The sequence below is a fragment of the Scyliorhinus torazame genome, chromosome 1 (assembly GCF_047496885.1).
Source record: "Scyliorhinus torazame isolate Kashiwa2021f chromosome 1, sScyTor2.1, whole genome shotgun sequence".
Lineage (NCBI taxonomy): Eukaryota > Metazoa > Chordata > Chondrichthyes > Carcharhiniformes > Scyliorhinidae > Scyliorhinus > Scyliorhinus torazame.
This window is the reverse complement of record NC_092707.1, coordinates 80537321-80562474: the sequence shown is the minus strand read 5'-3', so window position 1 is coordinate 80562474 and position 25154 is coordinate 80537321. Positions and strand designations below refer to the sequence as shown.

At 45.9% G+C, this 25154-nt stretch overlaps 1 protein-coding gene across 1 annotated transcript; it reads left to right on the top strand.

Annotated features, from left to right (window-relative positions):
* On the top strand, positions 1-23242 carry LOC140409027 (heat shock protein beta-1). Its single transcript, XM_072497060.1, has 3 exons — positions 1-479; positions 19358-19421; positions 22399-23242. The coding sequence occupies exons 1-3, from the start codon at positions 122-124 to the stop codon at positions 22766-22768; spliced, it is 792 nt and encodes a 263-aa protein (XP_072353161.1). The 5' UTR covers positions 1-121; the 3' UTR covers positions 22769-23242.
* Positions 23243-25154: the final 1912 nt, after the last annotated feature.

The following is a 25154-nucleotide window of genomic DNA, read 5'->3' as shown; positions in this document are numbered from 1 at the left end:
AACAGTACCATCCCAGTAAAAGCTGCTTGCTTCACCTTCAGCTAACTTGCCTTTTTATCAGGGAAGTATACTTTTTCAGTTTGAGGTATTTCCTCTCCCCCCCACCTCCCCTCTTTGGAAAATGTCGCTCTCGCATCCCTTTGTCCGAAGACGCTGTGATCCCTTCAGGAGCTGTTACATCCCCAGCCGCCTGCTGGATCAGGATTTTGGGCTACCCCCTCTGTCTGAAGAGCCACTGAGGGACTGGATGGAATGGGTGGAGAATCAGCTCAACACCAGCTCGCCCAGGCGGTCACATTCAGACCCGGCTGACAGTGCTGCACCCAGTCACTGCCTGCCAAGCCTGCAGCAGCAACTCAGTGGAGGAATGTCCCTGATCCAGCAGACCGTGGGCAATTGGAAAATCAGCCTCGATGTGAAGCACTTCACCCCTGAAGAACTCCAGGTGAAGATCCAGAAGGGCTACTTGGAGATTTCAGGTATGTTAATGACTGGTAACAGCGCTCAGATAACGATCTGCAAGTTCTGGCCTCTTGCACCTCTTCCATCTTAATCACTCCACGATTGAAGACCATGCTTTCAGTCCCCTTTTTAGAATTCCCTCCCTAATCCTCTCCACCTCGCTGTCTCCCTCTCCTCCTATAAAACACACGTGGAGGCTACACCTCTTCAATCAAGCATTTGGTCATCCGTCCTCATATCTCCTTGTGTGACATGGTTGCACATTTTGTTCGATAAGGCCCTTGTTGGGACATGTTTGCTATGTTAATGGCACAATACAAATGCAAGTTGTAGTTGTATTAGCAATTATGCGACTGAATTTTGAAAAGGTTATGCATATACCCTCCACCTCTCTAGACCTCTTGAAAACAATGATCTGTGTTGGTGCTACAGGTGCCCCCCCCCTTCCCCCCCCACCTCCCCAACACCTCATGATCCAATTGACAATTTTCCATGTGTGAGCTTGGACGGGGCAGTGCCAAATTCTTTTCACGCCCACCATTGGCATGGCACATTGGAACTCACTGCAGAACTCTGTGCTCTTTCTGTCTTGGCCCATTCATATATCAGAACACCCTGACAGATCTGTAAGTCAACAAGCTGCAATGAGTAGGTCATTTAAATATATCCAGTCCAGTTTTGAAGAATATCACTGCCACATTCTTTTGATAATCTTATCAAAAGAGTAACACTGTGATTTAAGTTAAACAAAGGAGAAAGTTGACAAAGGAACGTAGAAATACTGAAATTTCCAGTCCGTAACTTTTTCAACAACACCCCCCCCCCCCCCCCCCCCCCTCCCCCCCCAAAAAAAAAAGTTGTGTTCTGTCTTAATGTCTGTCTCAGGTTTATCTTTAGACAGGTGTTAATTTACAGATGAAGATTTACATTTCAGCCTCTACTTTCTTTGAGTATTTAATGGAAATAGTCAGATCGCACCCTGAATATTGTGTCCAGTTCTCATCGCTGAGGCACCAGGGAGATAGTCGAACTCTGGGAACAGTGTTCGCTGATCCTGAGGGGCAGAATTATAATCGGGGAAGTTTCCATGTGAACACACCATGCCATCTCACTACTTGTGCACTATTTTTACACAAATGTTAGCCTTGCTTCACACCAGGGTAAAAACAGAACACCCAGATCAGTATGAGCGAACAGAAATGTTTGACTGCGAATCTTCGCTGCTTGGGATCTCTGCTCTCTGGCATAAGAGGGCTGGGTTCTGAGTAAAAACTGGAGACAATTTGGGCTTTTCAGCCTGGAAAGACAGTAAATGGAGTGCACAGAAAAAGTCATAGCAGTGGAGACAACAGTGACTACACTTCAAAACGATTTCATTGGCTGCAAAGAGCTTTGACACGTACAGTGGTAGGGGAAAGGTGCTATACGAACATGCAAATAGGAGCAGAAGTAGGCCATTCGGCCCTCAAGTCTGCTCCGCCATTCAACAAGGCCATAACTGATCTACTTGTATTCCGGATTCCGCATGAATGAATACAAGCATAAACAAACACCATTTTTCTTTTATATGGCGGCACGGTGGCACAATGGTCAGCAGCTGCCTCACAGGACAAGGACCCGGGTTCGATTCCGACCTTGGATGACTGGCTGTGTGGAGTTTGCATATTTTTCCCATGTCTGCGTGGGTTTCTTCGGGTGCTCCGGTTTCCTCCCACAGTCCAAAGATGTGCATGTTAGGTGGATTGGCCATGCTAAATTTTACTTTAGTGTCCAAATGTTAGGTGAGCTTGCGGGATAGGGTGGGGAAGTGGGCCTCAGTGGGGTGCTCTTTCAGAGGACTGGTGCAGACTCGATGGGCAGAATGGCCTCCTTCTGCACTATCAAGATTCTAGAATTCTATTCTATAATATATGAAATGTTATCGAAAAGGTGAATCTGCTGAAAGTTAATCAGTGACAGTAGGACTTGGGGGACCACACTCTAAGTAAAAAAGAAAGAACTTTATATTTATATTGCACCCTTTATGATCACAGAACTTTCCAATGTGCTTTAGAATTAGCAAAATATTTCTCAGGGTATTGAAAGTAAAAATTAAAGAATCATTAAGAATTAATTGGATGATGTAATGGACAGATTAGAAGTACTTCTCGGCGGATGATCTAGGGTGGCATTTCTTGTCAGGGTATATCTTGGAGTCTTATGAAACCTCCTCCTTGCAGTGATATCATGGTTGTGTTGTAATTCACTGACTGACCACTAGGAGTCTCACTAGTATATAGGTGAATGTTCGAGTCAGGTGACCTCAGACTGACTGGGGAACAGAGAGAGTGATATTGGCTTGTGCATGTTCATACTGTTATTCATCTGCCATTTTGTATATCTTTGATCCACAGTTAATGTTGATAAATCGTTGATAGCTTTAGCTACAAGTGTTCTTGAAATATAAATCAGGCCATCCAACAAGAACATTACATGGTACCAGGTTTGGATGGTATTAAACACTGAGAAAAAACTATCAGACTGCCACAAGGTGCACAGAGATTTGAAAATTTTGCAGACTGTAAGAATTAACAACATGGAGTCATTGAAGCCACCAATGAGTCTCAGATTTCATGGTAATGTGGACAGCAACTACCGTGTGTTTGAACAACTATTTAATCTGTATCTTACTTCAGTAAATTTAGAAGATCAATCAGATTTGCGTAAGTTAGTGATGCTCCTAACAGCGGCATGGCCCGAAGCAATTGCTGTGTTTAATATGTTTAAATTTGCAAACAATGAAGAATATAAAAATGTTAACAAAGTCATTTGAAGATTTAATGAACATTGCACGCTCAGGAAGAATGAAATTTCTGAACACTATGTGTTTAGATCACATTTGCAAAAGACAGAAGAGCCCATAGATCATTTCATCACTGATTTAAAGTTAAAAGCTAGAACCTGTAATTTTACTGCGGTGGAATCTTCCATGATTCAGGACCAAATTGTGTTGGTACGAATTAAAATAAGCTGAGGGAACGGTTGCTGAGGGAATCAAAGCTGTCTTTGGAACTAACAGTTAAGATTTGTCAGACTCACGAGTTAGCAGCACCAACTTTCTAAAATGTTTCTCAGTAATAGTGGTGTCTTCTTGGAGGAAAGAACTCCGGTTGTTGCTCCTTTTTCAAAAAGGCGGAAAACTTCCAAAAAATGGCAGGAAAGTTCCTGCAGCTCCTTGCACACCAACAAACAGGTTAAAGATCAGGACGAAGTACTTCTGTATAAAAGATGTGGTCAAAGGAACAAATTAAGACAGTGTCCAGTGTTTGGCAAGTTTTGTTCCAGATGCAAAGGAAAAACATCACTTTGCTCAGAATTGTTACTCTGAGCTCAACCTCAGATCAGTCAGCACAGTGGAAGACACAGTCTCCACTGATGAAAAATCATTGTTTGCTGGAGTAATAACAGAGAATAATTTTTTTTTAGAGGCAGCAAAACATTCTCCAGCACTTAAAAAAATTCAAACAGATACTCCATTTAATTAAATGCGGTTGATGAGGACAAATGGTTTCTACCACTTGAAGTGAATGGTACAGTGCTCCAATTGAAGTTAGACACTGGTGCCAAAGCCAATTTAATCAGCATGTCTGACTTTAAAAATCTAAAAATTCAGCCGATTAGAGGAAATCACAAAATAGCTCTGAGAGATTATAATGGTTAAATGTTATGGTGCTTGTCACCTGAGTGTGGTGATAAAGAACACAGTTGATTCCTCCCCACCCTATATTGTATCTGAGGGCTTGGATCCATTATTAGGTGACCAGTCCTATGAAGAATTAGGTCTAGTGCAGTTGATATATGGTATCCACAAAAGGAATGGATCAACACTCCAATGATTCTGAAAACATTTTCAGCAAATCAGCAATGCGTTCACAGGTTTTGGTGCACTACCATTCGCCTACAAGATACAACTCAAAGAGGATGCAAAACCTCTGATACATGCACCAAGAAGAGTACCTGCACTTCTTTGATATCACTTCAAAAAGGATCTAGACAGAATGACAAAATTAAAAGTAATCAGAAAGATAGAAGATAAATTCCATGGTATGTGTAAAGAAAAAGAATGGCGATATTTGCAAATGTATGGATCCCAAAGATTTTAACGAAAATATCAAAAGAGAACACTACCAAATACCAAGCGTGAGAAAATCACATCTGAGATGGCAGGTGCACAATTCTTTATGTAACTTGACGCATCTCAAGGTTTCTGGCAGCTAAAGCTAGAGAAACAAAGTACAAACGACTGCACTTTTTATACGCCTTTTGAAGGTATTGCTTTCTGAGAATGCCATTTCGCAGAATTTCGGCATCAGATATTTTTCACCGTGCCATGCACCATATAATTGGAGGCATCGAAGGTGTACATGGATGATATCATCATTTGGGGCTCAACCATAGAAGAGCACAATACGAGATTGTTTAAAGTTCGAAAGAGCAGCAGGAGAGATGAACAAAGAACAAAGAAAAGTACAGCACAGGAACAGGCCCTTCGGCCCTCCAAGCCTGCGCCGACCATGCTGCCCAACTAAACTAAAATCTTCGACACTTCTGGGGTCCGTATCCCTCTATTCCCACCCCATGAGCTGAATTTCAACCAGCAGAAGTGCCAATTGGAGCAACTGAGGTCAAATTCCTCGGTGACAAGCTCTCATCGTATGGCATTGAACCTGACAAGGATAAAATCCAAGCAATTCTCAACATGCCAAAACCACACAACAAGAAAGCCATCTTAAGAGTGATGGTTATGATCAATTTTAGAGGGAAATTCATTCCAAACCTGTCAGCAAAAACAGCACATCTACATGATCTCCTGCACAAGACAACAGGTTTCACTTGGACTGAGCAACATGAATGAAATGAAATGAAACGAATGAAATGAAATGAGCAAGAGTGGAAGAAGCTCAAGACTTCACTAACCACTATGGCAGTTCTCACATTTTTTGAGCCATCTAAGCAGATTAAAGTGTCAACGGACGTGTCGAAAGATTGTCTTGAAGCAGTTCTTCTGCAACTCGAGCATGATGATTTGAAACCAGTTGCACATGCATCATGGTCCATGATGACAACAGAACAGAGGTACGCTCAAACCGAAAAAGAGTGTCTAGGTTTAGTTGAAGGCTTGGAGAAATTCCATGATGATGTGTATGGTTTTCCGACTTTCACAGTTGAGACAGATCATCGTTCTTTGGTGAACATCATCAAGAAGAATCTCAACCAAATGTCTCTGAGCATTCAGAGGGTGATGATGAAGTTACAATGCTGTGACTTCAATCTCATCTACACGCCAGGCAAATATTTGTTCTTAGCAGATGCATTATCTAGAGCGCCGATAGAAAATATTAGTAGTGAAATTTTTGATGATGTAGCAAGCTTTGACAAAGGGTCATCTGGACTCAAAACATTAGCTCTTTTCTCTACCTACAGATGCTGCCAGATCTGCTGAGATTTTCCAGCATTTTCTCTTTGGTAGTGATATCATGGTTGTGTTGTAATTCACCGACTGACCACTAGGAGTCTCATTAGTAAGTAAGTGAATGTTAGAGTCAGGTGACCTCAGGCTGACTGGGGAGCGGAGAGGGAGAAAGTGGCTGGTGCATGTTCATACTGTTATTCATCTGTTGTTTTGTATATCTTTGATCCACAGTTAATGTTAATAAATTGTTTATAGATTTAGCTACAAGTGTTCTTGCAATATAAATCAAGCCCACCAACAGGAACATTACACAGGGCTGTTTTGCGCGGAAATGATGCAGTTACAAATTGGAATTGACACATGCAATAAAGAATCAATTAAAAGTATAAGAGCATTTAAGTGTCTCCAGGTTTTTGCCTGTGTTAAGATTTACTCGCATGCTGTTCATAATAATTCCACTCTGCAATCGAAAATGTTTTCACAAGTTCCATACGATAGCTCAGCAAGGAAATGCACCACCCAAGGTGAGAGGGAGCCAGATAGACCAGAAAGACTCCAGGTTCATCCTGCACTCTGTTCTATTAATCTGGTCGCTGCCAGAGTAATAGGAGGGATCCTATAACTAGCCACAATGGGGGCAATTCTCCCAAATGGAACCCAAGTGTTCGCGCCGTCGTGAACACCGTCGCGTTTCACGATGGCGCGAACCGGGCCCGGTTATGACCTATTCTGTCCCGCACAGGGGGCCAGTACGGCACTAGAGCGGTTCACGCCGCTCCAGCCTCCTTTCCCGTCGCCAAATGGGCGCTGCGCCAACCCGTGCATGCACAGTTGGGCGCGCCAACCTGCGCATGCGCGGGGGACTTCTTGAGCGCGCCGGCCCTGACACAACATGGCGTTGGTGTTCAGGGGCCGTCTGCGCAGGGAATTAGGCCCGGGGGGGGAGAGGCCGGCCTGCCGATCGGTGGGCCCCGATCGCGGGCCAGACCCCATCGGAGGCCCCCCCCAGGTGAAGGAGCACCCCCCCCACAGGCCTCCCCCCGACCGTTCGCACAGAGTTCCCGCCGGCAGTGACCAGGGGTGAACGGTGCCGGCGGGACTCTGTCGTAACCGCATGGCCGCTCGGCCCATCCGGGCTGGAGAATCGGCAGCCCCGCCGATTCCAGCGGCCCATGGCCGGAGTGACGCCAAACGCGGGGCTCGGAGAATCGCCCCCAATATTCCTGGGCCAGGTTTCAATCTACCCTTTTATCCCTCAGAATCGCATTCCAGGTCCTACAACTGGAGCACAAACCCAGCTTGCATATTTAAGTAGCCTCCAACTGGGCCCATAAATACACCCACCCACAACCCACCTTCCATGTGCATCAGTGAGGGGACTTGAGGCGACCCCAAACCTAATTTCAATTGCTGGCTGCCAGATTTTCAGTTTGCAAACAGGTACCTAGTGGTTAAAAATCCCCCTCCCCCTCACCTCTGACATTCCTGAAGCGTGCAACTACTTGGGTAAATGTGCTACTGTTGCCTTGGGAACTGCACTGCAGCATGGGCCGATCCCATATCGAGAGGAGGAGAAAATGAAATTGTATGTCTTAGAAAATAAGTATTCCTTCAAAATACATTTTTGCTCAACTATCCTAAGAGATCAGTAAATTAGCTCATCACACTGGGAAAGTGTTGATTGTATTTGCCAACCATGATCGTTGACACACAATTTACACAATTGCTAGTCAACAACCAGTTGCTGTTTTGCAAACCTTTCCTCCTCACTATATAATAATTACAGTGCAATTATTTTGATCAGTAGAAGGTCGACATGGTTAAGCTCGAACAGTCAATGCTCCTCTGTAGATATTGTAAAGGCTGTATCAAGCAGTAATATATGTGACTAAATTCTTTATCAAAGTGTCACAGAGTAATTACCATTAGCGATTAGAATATTGTCCGTAAGTTAAAACTAAGATTGATGGTCAGGACATTGCAGGTGAAGCAGCATTAGAAATATTTTGCATTTGATTTTTAAAATACCAAAGGCGGGATTCTCTGTTAGCTGACGCTGAAATTGGGAAAGGCAATTGGGTGGAGAATCGGTTTTGACGCCAAAATCACGGTAGGTGCAAATTTGACACCAAATCGCAATTCTCCATCACCTTGACAGCGGCATCAATACGTTCCGGAACTCATGTACAGTAGTCACCGTTTGTATATCATCAGCTGGCTTGACCCGGTATTCTCCGGGGCCTCCTTGATTCTCCGCCTCCTTTGGGACGAGTTCCTGGAGCTGCGGTTCACTTGTGCTTTTAAAAATCGTGAAACCGACGTGGCGGCTGCTGAGGGAGAGAGAGGGGGTACGGAAAGTGTCCCACATTGCCATGGTTTACTGACAATTATGCCATTGGCCGGGGGGCTTCTGCCAGAGCCGGGAGGAGTCGTGGGGTTGGCCAGAAGGTGGGCTGTGGGGTCGGGGTGGAAGGGCATGGAACATGATCACCGCAGCGAGCAAGGCAGCCATGTAGCTACGGCCAACCGCTAACAGCCCACTTTGAACTTAGTGCCAAGGGTCGTATGGGTGTCCCCCCAAGGCACCTCTCTCGGTGACCTCTGGCCCCAGTTGACCCATCAGCTGTATGGGCACACTCCAGCACGGCCAGTGCCACCTTGTTGGCTGGGACGGTGTGTATGGGGATTGTAATGTTTATGTGCGGCTGCAGCTCATTAGCCTCCCGAGTGTCGATCACAGACCTGGCAAATCCCACACCGTTTTCATTGGAATCGATTGTGTTCCACACGGCACCAGTGCTAGCCCCTCAATATTAGTGGAATCGGTCCAGATTTGGCACCAGTTGTTCTCTCGTGAAAGTCTACGAATTCTGCGTTGGTGTCATTTTCTTTCTTTTGCGACCTTGAGGTTTACTTCGCACAGCCAGTGGTTGTGATAGTGTCACTATTTTATGGTCCTCTGCAGTACCGCCTGACATATCCACCTTTTTCTTTGCAATCTTTAAACTGATTGCTCTGGCAATGTCCAAAATTCTATTTTCACTGATGTTTAAATCCCGCTGTCGAAATGTGAGGTCAGTTTGAAAGCTGTTGATATGCAAAGCCAATGCAATAATGTATGTAAACGGAGAATTCCACTCCATGTAAAATATACGGAGTGGCAGCATTCAAATAGCAGATACATCTCCAAACCATTTGCAAGTGTGATTGGTTGCACTGAATGCCAGAGGCACAGTCGAATTAAATCTCTCAAGATTTGAATTATTAAAATTGCCATGTTTATAGTTCATGGTTTTCATTGAAAACAGGACCCTAATTCTCTGCTGCAAGTTACCCCCACCCCGCCAACCAACATTTCCGGATGGGAGTGATGTTGTGCATATGAACCCAAAGTATGGGTGGATAAATTATAATATGATTGGAAATTAATTAATATAACTATAAATTATAATACTGTATTTTATTTCAATATCTGTGGCACATTCTTGAAATCTCATGGAAGGACAAAATCACAAATGCCACAGCCCTCTCAACGGCAAATATCCCATGTTGGCACTCCTCAACAAGAGGGGGACTTCATTTGCTGTGGCACAGGATGAACGTTGAACACATTTCCCAGAATGTTCTGTATGGCGAAGGAGCCGGAAGGAAGAAACCATTGAGACACCCAAAGCTCCTCTTCAAGCATGCTAGCAAGCATGACATGAAGGCCTTTCACACATGGGAGACTTTATCAATCAACTGAGGTGAATGGCAACATTACCTGTTGGCCAGCGTGCTCCACTATGACAATCAGTGGCTACAGGACGTTGCCAATATCGAAAACAACAACCCAGAACACCTGACAACCTCCTCATATGTGGCACTTATAACAGAAACCGGTGTCTAATGGATTGGTTTCTTCAGCCATCAGTAAACATGCACCAAATGAAACTATCCTATCCCAGTGGATTTCCTATCACCTTATGTAGATAGAAGAATGCTGATGATCATAATGTATTTTGTGCTATTTGCATCTTTGCTGCTGGTGACACATTAAACATTAAAAGGTTATAATTGCAGGATAATTCTTTAAATATGTGGGGCGGAATTCTCTGATCCTGAGGCGAAGTGCCGGCGCCAATGAACGATCCGTGGGTGTTTCACGATCGGACAATCGGCGCAAACCCGTCACCGATTCCGGTACCGGTGAGGGGCTAGCACCGGCGCTGCATGAAACACTTCCGGATCACATGGAAAATGGCCGGAGAATCGGTGGATCATGGGCCGTGCATGCACAGGGCTGACCAGCTGCCCCGGCTGTGCCGGACAACATGGCGCCGGCCGTGCTGGGCCACGTACCCGCCCACCCTGACCCCACAGCCCACCCCCTGGCCACCCCCATCACTCCCTCCAGCCTTAGCAGAAGTCCCTCCCCCCCCCCGACCAGCGGCACGGATCTTTGCCGAGTGTGGCAGCGCTGGACGCTGATCGCAGTCGGCACGCCAGGTTCCCGACCGCTGGGACTGTGACCCGCGCCGTCGGGAAGTCGGGCCATCGGAGGTGGAGCCATCGCCGGTGGGCCAGCTGATGACGTGCCAACATCATTGCCACTGCGCGCAGCGCGCGTCCTGATGATGCCGGTTTGGAGGGGGCGGAGCATCACGACCCGACGTCAAACCGGCGCCTGCCCTGATTCCAGCGTCAGGAGCCACTCTCCACCCGACCGCCGATCCCGATTGCGGCATCGGGCGACGGAGAATTATTTTCTTCAGTCAGTGCAGAGACGCCGACCATTCTAATACTGTAACAGGCTTCCTTTGTCTGCTGCACTCAACCTCTACTCTCCCCTCCAGACAGACTGCCTGGTCAGGGTCAAGTGCATATCTACCTGGCAGCAGGAACTGACTGCTAATGTGCCAGGATGGTGAAAAGATGCACAATTCTGACTGGGTTATCGTGCCTGATGGTGGCTTATATTTCGAGACCACCGGATGGCACTATTACAAGGATAATTGAGCATTTTAGTTAATAAAATAAAAAAAGCTGTTGCTGATATTACTACACGAACACCAATGTCCATTTAACATTCCTCGCTCTGCTATTCAACAGAACCATTCATACTTAAACATTTCTTTATGTGACTCAGTGTCCACGTTTGTTTGCTAATCACCCCTGTGAAGTGCCTCGGGATGTTTTACTATGAGGCACAATATAAGTGCAAGTATTTATATTTACTTGAATGGACAGAGGAAGATGACACTAATAATACCATCAGTGATTTCTACTCTACAGATTACTGATGATTCTGCTCTGCAATTTTCCTTTTCCACATAAACACAATACTGTGGCATAAATGATCACAGAGCTTTGAGCCTCGGTAATTTAATTGCATAATTACAATACACCAGTGCTGAAAGAAGGTCAGTGACCTACACTGAGCCGCAAGTGTGAGTTGGCATCCCACTAACCCCCCCCGGAAACCTTCCCACCCCCACACGAACCCCCGAACCCCCCCCCCCCAACGCACCCCCATGTGAACCACCCCAACCCTTCCTTCCCCTCTCCCCATGGTGAACCACACATGCAGCTAATGATGACCTCTCTGTGTCCCTGCAGGGGAAGTTGCCCCACAACCGTCGAGAGAGTGCTCACACTGGCGGTCGTGTGCCGGACATCAGAATCATCACCACTTTCAAGCAACTTGGCCTTGGAGGTTATGGGGGTGGCCGAGGACAGAGCGGTCACCAATGCAGAGGTCGGCACATGCCGCAGAGTTCAGAATCCACCGGGCCACATCAAGAGGACCTGTCAAGCATGAGTTGCTAATGCCATTCATACTGACCACTGACCACACATTCTTTCTCTGGCAGGATCTCGAACCGATGGCGCCGGCCCATCCAGGGAAGTCCCCCCCATCCCCCTCCCCAGCTCCCATGTGAACACCTTGGAGGAGAACTCCGAGGATGCCACCATTGATACGACACAGCTGTCATCCCCACCCTCCACCAGCGCAGTGGGCAACGTTAGTGGTCAGGCATCTGGGGCATATCTCACAGTTGTAGATGCACATCAGGTGGTGACAGTAACGCCCAGGCGAGAAAGCAGTCAGTCTGCTGGATCCCAGGACCCAACTGGGTCCCAGTCAGTTCCTGAGCCTCTGGAATAGGTTTACCCAGAGCTGATGTAGACATTAGGGTGCGTCGTGATATTCAGAGGGGGATGTCAGTGACACTTCAGCACGTTTATAGCCGATTGGAGGCTATAATCCCAGAGGCTACGGGTGCAGGAGATGGCGCCGGCAATGTGTGGCACCGAGGCCATCACTGCTAGGGTAGCCTGATGCACAACGTCGGCAGCATGAGCGGAGGTGTCCAGTGCGTGGCTCAGTCACTGACTGCCGTGATTGAGGGCCTCAGTAGACTGTCCTACTCACTGGAGGACCCAGTACCAGGTGGAGCTTGATGAGGCACTGTGGTACAGGTCCCGGCCTCAGATGGGAATGGGCGAGGCTCTGCGGCGCTTGTCCCAGTCACAGGTAGGCATTGCCGAGGTACTGCAGAGGATGGTCCAGTCACTGAAGAGTATCGACGAGGGCATCAACACCATGATGCAGACATTGGGGAGCCGCCAGGGCTGGCAGAAGCAGACGATGCAGGGGCAGCCGGGGCTCAATTCAGCTGCCCCTCCATTCCGAAGTGAACCCCAGGGCCCTATGGCCACCAACCAGGCGGAGGGGGTGCTGGGTGCCAACACGGTCCCATCCTATGGAGTGGTGAAGGCGGCCACCAGCTGCCCAAGTTCCACCCCTCTGACAACATCGCGTCTTGAAGTTACCATCCGGCATGGCTGTGCATGTGCCACTAGCAAGTGCACCAGAGCCACCAAAGGATCCCTGCCATGAAGGCATCGAAGGCCACAGGATGTGGTAAGCAGCATGCTGCCTCCACCTCTGATGTGTATCAGGTGACCTAGATGCAGCGGTAGAGCAAGCACATCGAGGATCACTGAGAGGGCACTGGTGGAGATGGGGAACGGGGTAGGTAGGGGGCAAGGAGGGGATTGTACTTTGGAGGTGGTGTGGGAATGGCTTTCTGGGCCATTTCAGAGGGCATTTAGGAGTCATTTAAGGTGGCACTGCCAGTGTGCCCAGGTGGCACCAGCATTACCTGGCACTTTGTCCAGAGGGCATGCACCTGGGGTGAGGGCCTCCAATGCCCCTGGCATGCCCCTATTGCTGTGGAGCTGTGGATCTGGAGTCACAGGTTGACGAGACAGTAAGGACGGCGGATTTCTTTCCCTGAAGGGCATGACTGAACCAGATGGGTTTGAAGGACTTTTAATTCCAGATATTTTATTGAATTCAAATTTCAACATCTGCTGTGGTGGGATTTGAACTTGGCCCCCAGAGCATTACCCTGGGTCTTTGGATTACTAGTCCAGTGACAATACCACTATGCCATTGCCTCCCCCTGTGAACTGTGTGGAATAATACCACTATAATCAATAAACGTAATGAAGTGCTTCGAGAGGTTGGTCATGAAGCGCACCCACATACTCCCAGAACGCCTAGATCCACTGCAATTCGCATACCTATGCAACCAGTCCACAGCTGCAGATGCCATCTCCCTGGCCCTACACTTATCCCTAGAGCATTTTGACACCAAGGACTCCTACATCAGACTCCAATTTATTGACTGCAGCTCCGCCTTCGATATCATAATCCCAACCAAGCTTATATCAACGCTCCAAAACCTAGGACTTCTCCTCACTCTGCAACTGGATCCTCGACTTTCTGACCCACAGACCACAATCAGTAAGAATAAAAAGCAATACCTCCTCCAACTTCAACCATCGGACAGGAGATACCAAAACCTGAGAGCAGGCACGAACAGATTCAAAAACAGCTTCTTCCCCGCTGTTACCAGACTCCTAAACTACCCTCTTATGGACTGACCTGATTAATATTACGCTCCTTTAGCCTGCCGGTGTCTATGTATTTACATTGTGTACCTTGCGTTGCCCTATTATGTAATTTATTTTAATTTTATTTTATTTTCATGCACTAAATGATCTATTTGAGCTGCTCGCAGAAAAATACTTTTCACAGTACAAGTAACAAGAAACAATTCAAATCGAATCCAATATGTGTCGAATGTAAAGTCTAGCATATAGTGATGTCACAACAAAAATGCATTACAGGAGCGCTATGTGGTGACATTCTAATGTCAGTACGGAATATGTAATGAATTCACACAGTGTCGTTCCATGTCATAAGAATGTCCCCAAACCCTCTCCAGCAAATAAATTACTGTTGAAGTGCAGTCCCACTGTCCCTATGTATTGAAGTTGTGTTTCCAATGGTTGAGCAATTAATGTTTTAATGATGGTGGATGAAATAAGAGTCTGAAGTATTGAAACACCTAAAACTTGAACCATTAGAGAACATTCATTTTTAACCAGGGGCTTGGGAACCTGAATTGTAGCTCCAGTATACAGGAGGTTGAGAGTAGTGAAGTCATGAATAAGGTTTTAAAGTTGCAGGAGTGTACCGGCAGGCAGGAAGGTGGTTTCAAGTGTGTCTTCTTCAATGCTAGGGGCATCCGGAATAAGGTGGGTGAACTTGCGGCATGGGTTGGTACCTGGGACTTCGATGTTGTGGCCATTCCGGTAACATGGATAGAGCAGGGACAGGAATGGTTGTTGCAGGTGCCGGGGTTTCGATATTTCAGTAAACTCAGGGAAGGTGGTAAAAGAGGTGGAGGTGTGGCATTGTTAGTCAAGGACAGTATTATGGTGGCAGAAAGGACGTTTGATGATGGCTCGTCAATTGAGGTAGTATGGGCTGAGGTTAGAAACAGGGAAGGAGAGGTCACCCTGTTAGGGGTTTTCTATAGGCCTCCAAAAAGTTCCAGAGATGTAGATGAAAGGATTGCAAAGAAGATTCTGGATAGGAGCGAAAGCAACAGGGTAGTTGTTATGGGGGACTTTAACTTTCCAAATATTGACTGGAAACGCTATAGTTCGAGTACTTTAGAAGGGTCTGTTTTTGTCCAATGTGTGCAGGAGGGTTTCCTGACACAGTATGTAGATAGGCCAACGAGAGGTGAGGCCATATTGGATATGGTACTGGGTAATGAACCAGGACAGGTGTTAGATTTGGAGGTAGGTGAGCACTTTGGTGATAGTGACCACAATTCGATTACGTTTACTTTAGTGATGGAAAGGGATAGGTATATACCGCAGGGCAAGAGTTATATCTGGGGGAAAGGCAATTATGATGTGATAAGGCAAGACTTCGGATGCATCGGATGGGGAGGAATACTGCAGGGGATGGGCACAATGGAAATGTGGAGCTTGTTCAAGGAACAGCTACTGTGTGTCCTTGATAAGTATGTGCCTGTCAGGCAGGGAGGAAGTGGTCGAGCAAGGGAACCGTGGTTTACTAAGGCAGTCGAAACACTTGTCAAGAGGAAGAAGGAGGCTTATGTAAAGATGAGACATGAAGGTTCAGTAAGGGCACTCGAGAGTTACAAGTTAGCTAGGAAGAACCTAAAGAGAGAGCTAAGAAGAGCCAGGAGGGGACATGAGAAGTCTTTGGCAGGTAGGATCAAGGATAACCCTAAAGCTTTCTATAGATATGTCAGGAATAAAAGAATGACTAGGGTAAGAGTAGGGCCAGTCAAGGACAGTAGTGGGAAGTTGTGCTTGGAGTCCGAGGAGATAGGAGAGGTGCTAAATGAATATTTTTCGTCAGTATTCACACAGGAAAAAGACAATGTTGTCGAGGAGAACATTGAGATTCAGGCTACTAGACTAGAAGGGCTTGAAGTTCATAAAGAGGAAGTGTTAACAATTCCGGAAAGGGTGAAAATAGATAAGTCCCCTGGGCCGGATGGGATTTATCCTAGGATTCTCTGGGAAGCTAGGGAGGAGATTGCTGAGCCTTTGGCTTTGATCTTTAAGTCATCTTTGTCAACAGGAATACTGCCAGAAGACTGGAGGATAGCAAACGTTGTCCCCTTGTTCAAGAAGGGGAGTAGAGACAACCCCGGTAACTATAGACCAGTGAGCCTTACTTCTGTTGTGGGCAAAATCTTGGAAAGGTTTATAAGAGATAGGGTGTAAAGTCATCTGGAAAGGAATAATTTGATTAGACATAGTCAACACAGTTTTGTGAAGGGTAGGTTGTGCCTCACAAACCTTATTGAGTTCTTTGAGAAGGTGACCAAGCAGGTGGATGAGGGTAAAGCAGTTGATGTGGTGTATATGGATTTCAGTAAAGCTTTTGATAAGGTTCCCCATGGTAGGCTACTGCAGAAAATACAGAAGCATGGGATTCAGGGAGATTTAGCAGTTTGGATCAGAAATTGGCTAGCTGGAAGAAGACAAAGGGTGGTGGTTGATGGGAAGTGTTCAGACTGGAGTCCAGTTACGAGTGGTGTACCACAAGGATCTGTTTTGGGGCCACTGCTGTTTGTCATTTTTATAAATGACCTGGAGGAGGGCGTAGAAGGATGGGTGAGTAAATTTGTAGATTACACTATAGTCGGTGGAGTTGTGGACAGTGCGGAAGGATGTTACAAGTTACAGAGGGACATAGATAAGCTGCAACGCTGGGTTGAGAGGTGGCAAATGGAGTTTAATGCAGAAAAGTGTGAGGTGATTCATTTTGGAAGGAATAACAGGAAGACAGAGTACTGGGCTAATGGTAAGATTCTTGGCAGTGTGGATGAGCAGAGAGATCTCGGTGTCCATGTACATAGATCCCTGAAAATTGCCACTCAGGTTGAGAGGGTTGTTAAGAAGGCGTACGGTGTGTTAGCTTTTCTTGGTAGAGGGATTGAGTTTCGGAGTCATGAGGTCATGTTGCCGCTGTACAAAACTCTGGTGCGGCCGCATTTGGAGTATTGCGTGCAATTCTGGTCACCGCATTATAGGAAGGATGTGGAAGCATTGGAAAGGGTGCAGAGGAGATTTACCAGAATGTTGCCTGGTATGGAGGGAAGATCTTATGAGGGAAGGCTGCGGGTCTTGAGGCTGTTTTCGCTAGAGAGAAGAGGGCTAAGAGGTGACTTAATTGAGGCATACAAGATGATCAGAGGATTGGATAGGGTGGACAGTGAGAGCCTTTTTCCTCGGATGGTGATGGCTCGCACGAGGGGACATAGCTTTAAATTGAGAGAAGATAGATATAAGACAGATGTCAGAGGTAGGTTCTTTACTCAGAGAGTAGTAAGGGTGTGGAATGCCCTGCCTGCAACAGTAGTGGACTCGCCAACACTAAGGGCATTCAAATGGTCATTGGATAGACATATGGACGTTAAGGGGAATAGTGTAGATGGGCTTTAGAGTGGTTTCACAGGTCGGCGCAACATCGAGGGCCGAAGGGCCTGTACAGCACTGTAATGTTCTATGTTCTATATGCGAACAGGTGTGTTGGTAATTGTTATTTTTATAAATAAAGAAATACTTAATGTGATAACTCGTAATATGTACTGCGCATTTTAAAACATATGCCTGTACCCAATGTGTGGATGTAAAATGTACCAAGACCTGAAAATAAACTGTGAAACAAATATTCCAATAATTGACTTGCTGAAGATCAATTTCACTATGAATGAAATTAGTTCTCTCATGAAATGTGATCATGTGAGATGTAACGCAATAGTGATTTAAAAACAAAATTCCTTGTGTGAAGATTCAGTGTGCCAATGGAGCAGCAAGTAGAGGTGACACGGTGGCACAATGGTTTGCACTGGTGCCTCACAGCGCCAGGGACCTGGGTTAAATTCTGGCCTCGGGTGTGTGGAGTTGGCACGTTCTCCCTGTGTCTGAGTGACTTTCCTCCGGGTGCTCCGGTTTCCTCCCACAGTCCAAAGATGTGCAGATTAGGTTGATTGACCATGCTAAATTGTCCCTTCATGTGCAAAGGTTAGGTGGGGTTATGGGATGTAGGCGGGTGGGTCTAGGGAGAGTGCTCTTTTGGAGGGTCGGTACAGACTCGGTGGGCCGAATGGCCTCCTCCTGCACTGTAGGAATTGTATGATTCTATGAATTTTGCTGTGTACGTTCAATATATCTGTCTCAATTTCAGCCGATAGGAATGGGGAGTGAATAGGTGTTGAAATTAAACATTCTCCCCCTACTATGAGAGGCAAATTTTCCGAGTGAATCACTGAGTCAATTCTTGATACTTCCTGGCAAAGGTTAGAAACCTGCACAGCTGGCAGCTTGAGAGGTCTTCTGCACCCCCTTTCCCATAGTGTAAATGTCGTGTGCTGACATGGTATAGGGAAATGGAAAGAGAGAGAAAAATCTGAAAAAGAGGGAAAACACATTCTGCAATTCAAATGTTGTTAAAATAAAGACCAATTACATCCTCTCCTACTTTAACTGCCCCCCCCCCCCCCCCACCCTCACACTCACCCACCCCCTTAGATATCATGCAGTTCTTAACTTCTTGATCTTCCCTTCTTCAGACAACATGCAGGCATTTTAAATTCAGGCTCAGTGTCATCCAGCTACTGTTTGATTGCTCACACTCTTTCCAGCTTTGGACCAAAGGGCTTGACCCTACTTCTGAAAACTTCAACTAGAAAAGCTGAATGGCTTTTTGGTAAAGTGTCTCAAAAAAAAATCAAGACCACAATGACAGCAAAGGCACAGACTATGAATTATTCAACTGAACACAATGTATATTTAGGGCTTTCCCGGCAATGGTACAATTGGGATGGTAGAATATTGACCTGAAGCTGTAGTGTCTTGATTTGTTTTGTGAAACCATCGCATGATTCTCATATCAACCCTGAGGGTTCAGATAGAATTCAGGCTTTCACTAACATCTAACTGGAGATGTGAAGGAAAGCAGCAAGCATAGAGAAGTCAGTGCCCAAAAGGTTAAAGGAAAGGCTGCCCTGTTAAAACCAAACATGGCCATCTAGGTGCTTCTTGCAATGAAATGAAGTTAACACTTCTCAATTTTGTTTTTATTTTCAATTTTCTTTCCTGATCTTTCGAAGGAGCTGACTGCTGAACTAAAGTTCCTTGGCACTGCCTACCTCACCTAAACGTCTATCCCATCAGTGATTGCCTGGACGTAGACTATTTTACACCGGATGGCACAACAGTTGGGTCCATTCCTGTCCTCACTCAATGGGTATTGCCAATCAGCCGTTTCATGTTTATATTCTCTCCGTGTACACATAGTTGTTGTACACATCGCATTACATTTAAGCAGGACGTAGCCATTTCAATCACAGCTGATTGAACTGATTTGCAATTATTAAACATTATCCAACTGAAATTGAAGAGGAAGATAAAAATGAAAAATGTTTTTAAAATACCGTTGTGATGATACACATTACTGATCAGAGTGATGTATGTATTTTGGGCCTTATGCCCTCTCTTAATGTAGCTTTTGCACGATAAAAAATTGACAGATGAAAATGTTCTTCTTTCCAGGAAGCCATAAAGAAAGACAAGATCAACATGGGTTTATTTCTAGAAATTTTACCAGAAAATACAAGTGAGTACATTGTCTTCTTTGATGGAATCATTGGCCGAAATTTTCCAGACGTTCCTGCCAGAAGGACCTTCTGGCAATGGAGGGTGCAAACAATGGGAAAACCCAGTGACAGTGGTGGGCCGAGAAGACCCACCATCAGCCAATGGCGGGCCGCCACCATCGCCACAATATATTCCGCCTTCATAGTTAACTCTCATGGTGTTTAACAAGATGTTCCAAACTCACAACTATAATAGAGGCATGATGTGGAGATGCCGGCGTTGGACAGGGGTGGGCACAGTAAGAAGTCTTACAACACCAGGTTAAAGTCCAACAGGTTTATTTGGAATCACTAGCTTTCGGAGCGTAGCTCCTTCATCAGGTCAGTCCTGATGAAGGACCTGATGAAGGAGCTATGCTCCGAATGCTAGTGATTCCAAATAAACCTGTTGGATTTTAACCTGGTGTAATAGAGGCAGGTAGAGAAAGGGATGGAAGTGAGGATTCAACCCTTCTTTTGGTTACGTAGAATTTACAACTTAGGCAAATTGATGACAAAAAGGCAATTCTGTAGGTCTGCGTGAGAGAGAAACAGAAAGGAGGTGAGGGAAAATGTGTGGAAATGTACGTGTGTAATTATTTCAATGCTCAGTGAACAATTAACAAAAGTAACGGTTTAATCTTTTAAGATGTTGCACACAGGGAGACCAAGGGCGTATTTCAATTCAAGCTGGTTTAGAGAATAGCAGGATTGGCCGGGGGAGACAATGGCTTACTGATAATGTTGCTGGACTAATAATACATGGGAACACGGGATCAAACGCCACCACAACATGTGCAGAATTTTAAAATTCAATTCATAAAATCTGAAATTAAAAGCGAATCTCTGTAATGGTGACTGCGAAACCATTGTCCACAATTCTGGTTCACTCATGTTCTTTAGGGTTAGGAAATCTGCAGTACCTACCTGGGACTGAATTGTATGTGCCCCCAGCAGGCATGTTTTCCACAAGGCGGAGAAAATATGCATGTAAAATACGGCGGGTGCTCATCCCCATAATATCGGGATCAGGCAGGCGTCAAAAGCAGCAGCTCGCCACCATATTTGAATGAGCAATCAAGGGACAATTATGGTCGTTATCAATCTAACCTGCTAATACACTGCCCACACCATAAAATGTTTGGTGTAGGCAACCGGGTGCAGGAAGCCTAATTTCTTTTCACTTAAATGCTTAAAGGGTGGGATGGCGGGATGGCGGGGGGGAGGTCACTTTTCAGGGGATACACTTTCCTGATTGTGGGGTGTCCCCCCTTAGGCTGAAGCCTCCCTTCCTTTCTATCCACTCGCTTCCTTAAAACCACCACTCACCCCACCCTCCACCACGCCAATGCCCCTCTACTTAACCCGCCCAAACTCACGCAGCCTGTGATGCCGAAATTACCTACTCCAGGAATCCATGGGCATTGGTCTTCTTCTGCAGGTCCCAGCAGTGGCCACTAATGCCTTCGGGACTGATGGAACTGCTGGCCAATTGGATTGGTCTGCAGCACACGAGGGAGGGCTTTCTTCCCAATGAGGGGTGCAAATGCCACTCGGCCCTCTTAATCTGCCCCACAGCGCGTTATGGCTGCGGAGAAAGTTGGCGTGGAGCATGTCGGCTCCATCCAGACCTTGTTTCCGGGAGGGAGTGGGGTGGGGTACGCTACCTGCCTCACCTGTATTATTTAGCCCTTGGTCTGGCCTACATGTGACTCCAGACCCACTAGAAAGTCACTGAATTCAAGGGCAATTTGGACTGGGCAACAAATGCTGGCTTTGCCAGCGATGCCCACATCCCATGAAAGAATACGTAAAATATAAACAAAGGCAGGGAATGCAAGAAAGAAATTGACTGGAAGGGAAGCAGAAAAAGGAGGTAGGCACAGGAGAAGGAGGAAAGATTAGAGGCCAATAGTTGAGAAACAAGGCTCAGGGTGAGGGGGAGGTAGGAAATTACCTTCAATGCACATGCTCAAACAGCACAATGTAGATTCAAGGTGATAGCTCTTGGTAAAAATTAGTCCAAGTGCAAACTTTTGGGCGAGACCAGGGTATTAAAAACACTAAAAGGACAATTCAATAAACAAATATCATCATTTGATTGCTAAATAAGCAATTTTTTGATTTGTAAAATGATGTGTTTAGTCTCTTAGTTTAGACAATAGAAATTGCTGTCACTGAGAAGAAAATGGCAGATTAAAAAGAAACCAATTTGTGGAAACGGTCTAAGCAATCTACAAACCCAGTGTCTAGGTTGTACAGTTCCAGGTTTATGTACTCTCACTATAATCTGTGTGTCACGGATGGTGACAGGTTAGTGTGACGTTTTCAACATTGTAAATATCACAGAAACATCGACTGAAGTAACAGGTACTGCACGCCCTTATAAGAAATCTTCAATGGAAGTGCCTCATGTACCCCCAGGTTCCTTTCATAGAATTTACAGTGCAGAAGGAGGCCATTCGGCCCATCAGGTCTGCACCGGCTCTTGGAAAGAGCACCCTACCCAAGGTCCACATCTCCACCCTATCCCCATAACCCAGTAACCCCACCCAACACTAAGGGCAATTTTGGACACTAAGGGCAATTTATCATGGCCAATTCACCTAACCTGCACATCTTTGGACTGTGGGAGGAAACCGGAGCACCCGGAGGAAACCCACGCACACACGGGGAGGATGTGCAGACTCCGCACAGACAGTGACCCAGCCGGGAATCGAACCTGGGACCCTGGAGCTGTGAAACAATTGTGCTATCCACAATGCTACCGTGCTGCCCTTTACATGATAGACATCAGAATCTCATGGTAAACATGTAAAACACTCATGAAGCAGATACCAAACTTGAGGAAGCATCATGTCACAGAATTCATACCCATGTTCCCTTCTACCATTTGCTAGATTTTCCATGAACTGATTATTTTCCTGTTTTTTCTTCTGTTTAAAAATGTGATTGCAGGTTTCCACCAGATGTGGACACCCTGTCGGTGACCTCGTCCTTGACCTCTGATGGGATTCTAATTGTGGAAGCTCCACTCCCCAATCCTGCTGTCCAGGTTCCTGTAGAAATAATGGTTCCTGTTCAAAAAGAGATGAAGTCTGAAGCGGAGAAAGAAGTGGACACAGAGAAGGACAAAGAGATAGAGAAGGAGGTAGAGCAAGATAAGGAGCTAGAGGTGGAGCACGAGAAGGAGCCAGAGGAAGACCAGGAGGTTCCAAGGGAGCAGGACAAAGATAAGGAAACACAGCAAGAGAGAGAGCCAGAGAAAGAGGAGGCAGAGCAAGAGAAAGTGGTACAGCAAGAGGAAGAGAAGGAAGTAACCCAATGAAACACGAGTTGGTGCAAGCGAAGACAACAGATCAACCCATTAAAAATCTTTGCAAATGAAATGCCAATTAATTTAAAGCAAGGGTTGATTTTAGTAAAGTTGGTGAAAACCTTTTCTACATTAATGTAGAGAATTAAAAATAAGACGAATAAAGCAATGAGTATACTTGAGAAATCGGATGAGATATTTGCACTAACAGAACACATTATTTAGAAGTGTCTTAAACACTTGACTCGATGAAAGAACTGCCAAGTTTTGGAACATTATGTTTTGTACTGAAGCCATAATGAGTATCTCAAACCGCAATATGCTGTTGAAAATAACGGCTATCAGAGTATGGTTGCAAGGCAATAATGTAATCATGAAATTCAGAGAAGCTGAAAGTGCAAAGCTTTTATGATTTATAATTGTAGTTTAAAGCTCATCGTTAGATTGCCTATAATTTAGTTTTATAATTAAATGCTGTTCATTTTATGGATGACTGGGTTCCATTTTGTTGGTCGTTTTTTCAGATTGCAGACATATCGCGTGGGCATCGATTGGCCGCATATAGAATCATAGAATTTACAGTACAGAGGAAGGTCATTTGGCCCATCAAGTCTGCACCGGCTCTTGGAAAGAGCACCCTACCCAGGCCCACATCTCCACCCTATCCCCATAACCCAGTAACCCTACCCAACACTAAGGGCAATTTTGGACACCAAGGGCAATTTAGCATGGCCAGTCCACCTAACCTGCACATCTTTGGGCTGTGGGAGGAAACCGGAGCACCCGGAGGAAACCCACGCAGACACGGGGAGAACGTGCAGACTCCGCACAGACAGTGACCCAAGCTGGGAATCGAACCTGGGACCCTGGAGCTATGAAGCAATTGTGCTAACCACTGCCCTACCATGTCACGATGCACAGTTGACCTTTGTGCTGAAGGATTTACTTAAGTTTTGCGATAGATCATTTACACTTAAACACGATTGCATTTGTGACCAAATCATATTAGATGGGGTTACGGGGATGGGTTGGGCATGCTCTTTTCAAGGGTCGGTGCAGACTTGATTGGCGTAATGGCCTCCTTCTGCACTATAGGGATTATATGGTCCTATGATTCTATGACTGGCAAGATGGTGACCGAGTGCAGTAGATCCATGAAAGCAGTATTTGGTAATGTGGACATCTTAATTATGCACAGTGTGTATGGCTCACCTATTGTGCCATAGCTAAGTGCCGTACAATGACAAGGCAAGGATAAGACAGTTTTGACTGCCCTTTAACCAAATGTTCAAAGTCACTAATGAAGATACTGAAGATACGTTAAGGTCACCTTATTCTTTCAACCTCGCACTGGTATTAGTCAAGAAGAAAAGAATGACAAAATTGGATTAATATACACTTAATGTATTGACATATTGGCAGTCTCAATCTAGTTCACAGTGGATATGAACCACAATTCAAGACCACTTCTAGTTTGACAATTGACATCAAAAGGCAATCTCCTTCAGAGAGGTCAGTTTGAATGGAAAATGGAAAATTACCCATGTGTGGTCAAGGCATGCTTATGAGGCTGGACAAAGGTTTATTATTTTGGATGAATAGAGGGGATCTTATTCTTCGAGCCCGGTTTTACGTTGTGCCCGCAAAGCAGCTCAACAGGGCACAGCATGGTCGATAGAAGCCGGGAGACCCCGCTCCTGAGATCTACCTGGCTCGCAGAGCCTCACAAGATCACGTTGCGATGTAAATCCTGCCCATTATGGGCGGGATCACTTTTTAGCAAATGTGCATATTAAAACGAGACAGCTAGTCTCACTTTAATGTGCAGATTCCTGAGGTACCCAAGGCATGGAATCCAAGCACTTCACCTCGTAGACCTTGGGTGAGCACTGTTCAGTACTGGTCTCCACAAATGGGGACTGAATGGAACTCATGGGGTTCTCCCAGGGGATTGGAGGCTGCCAGGTACATATCCTTGGAGCAGGGTGGCTGCTTGGCACTGCTGGTGCCACCTGGGTGCGAGCCTGGCATACCAATGTGCCCAGCTGATGCTGGCAGGGGCACTGCCTTGGTGCCAAGCTGACATTGTGTGCATGGTGGCATCTGGGTGGGAAGTCCCCTTTGCAGGTGTTAGGAGGGGGCTGGGGACACCCCTATAATGTGTTGGGGCTCAAGGGCCGCTTCAGGGGCTCAAGAGACTTTAAAAAAATGATCTCTTGCTATACTGAGGAATTCCAGTGAGCAGAGCCCCTCAGTGCACAAAACGGTGCTATGTGCGCCCTTGGCTGCACATTCCCCACTGAGGCCCTCTACCTAACACAAGTGCCATTTTGTAGCATTGTGTTTCTTGGCACTGCGAGCATTGGGAAACACAAGGCTAAACCTGCTCACTTTGGGT

What these genes read in the sequence shown, in the direction of transcription:
- LOC140409027 (XM_072497060.1), top strand. Translation starts at nt 122, where the DNA reads ATGTCGCTCTCGCATCCCTTTGTCCGAAGACGCTGTGATCCCTTCAGG. An exon ending in GGGCTACTTGGAGATTTCAG is followed by an intron (nt 480 to 19,357) that starts GTATGTTAATGA and finishes TCTTCTTTCCAG; the next exon opens with GAAGCCATAAAGAAAGACAA. An exon ending in AATTTTACCAGAAAATACAA is followed by an intron (nt 19,422 to 22,398) that starts GTGAGTACATTG and finishes ATGTGATTGCAG; the next exon opens with GTTTCCACCAGATGTGGACA.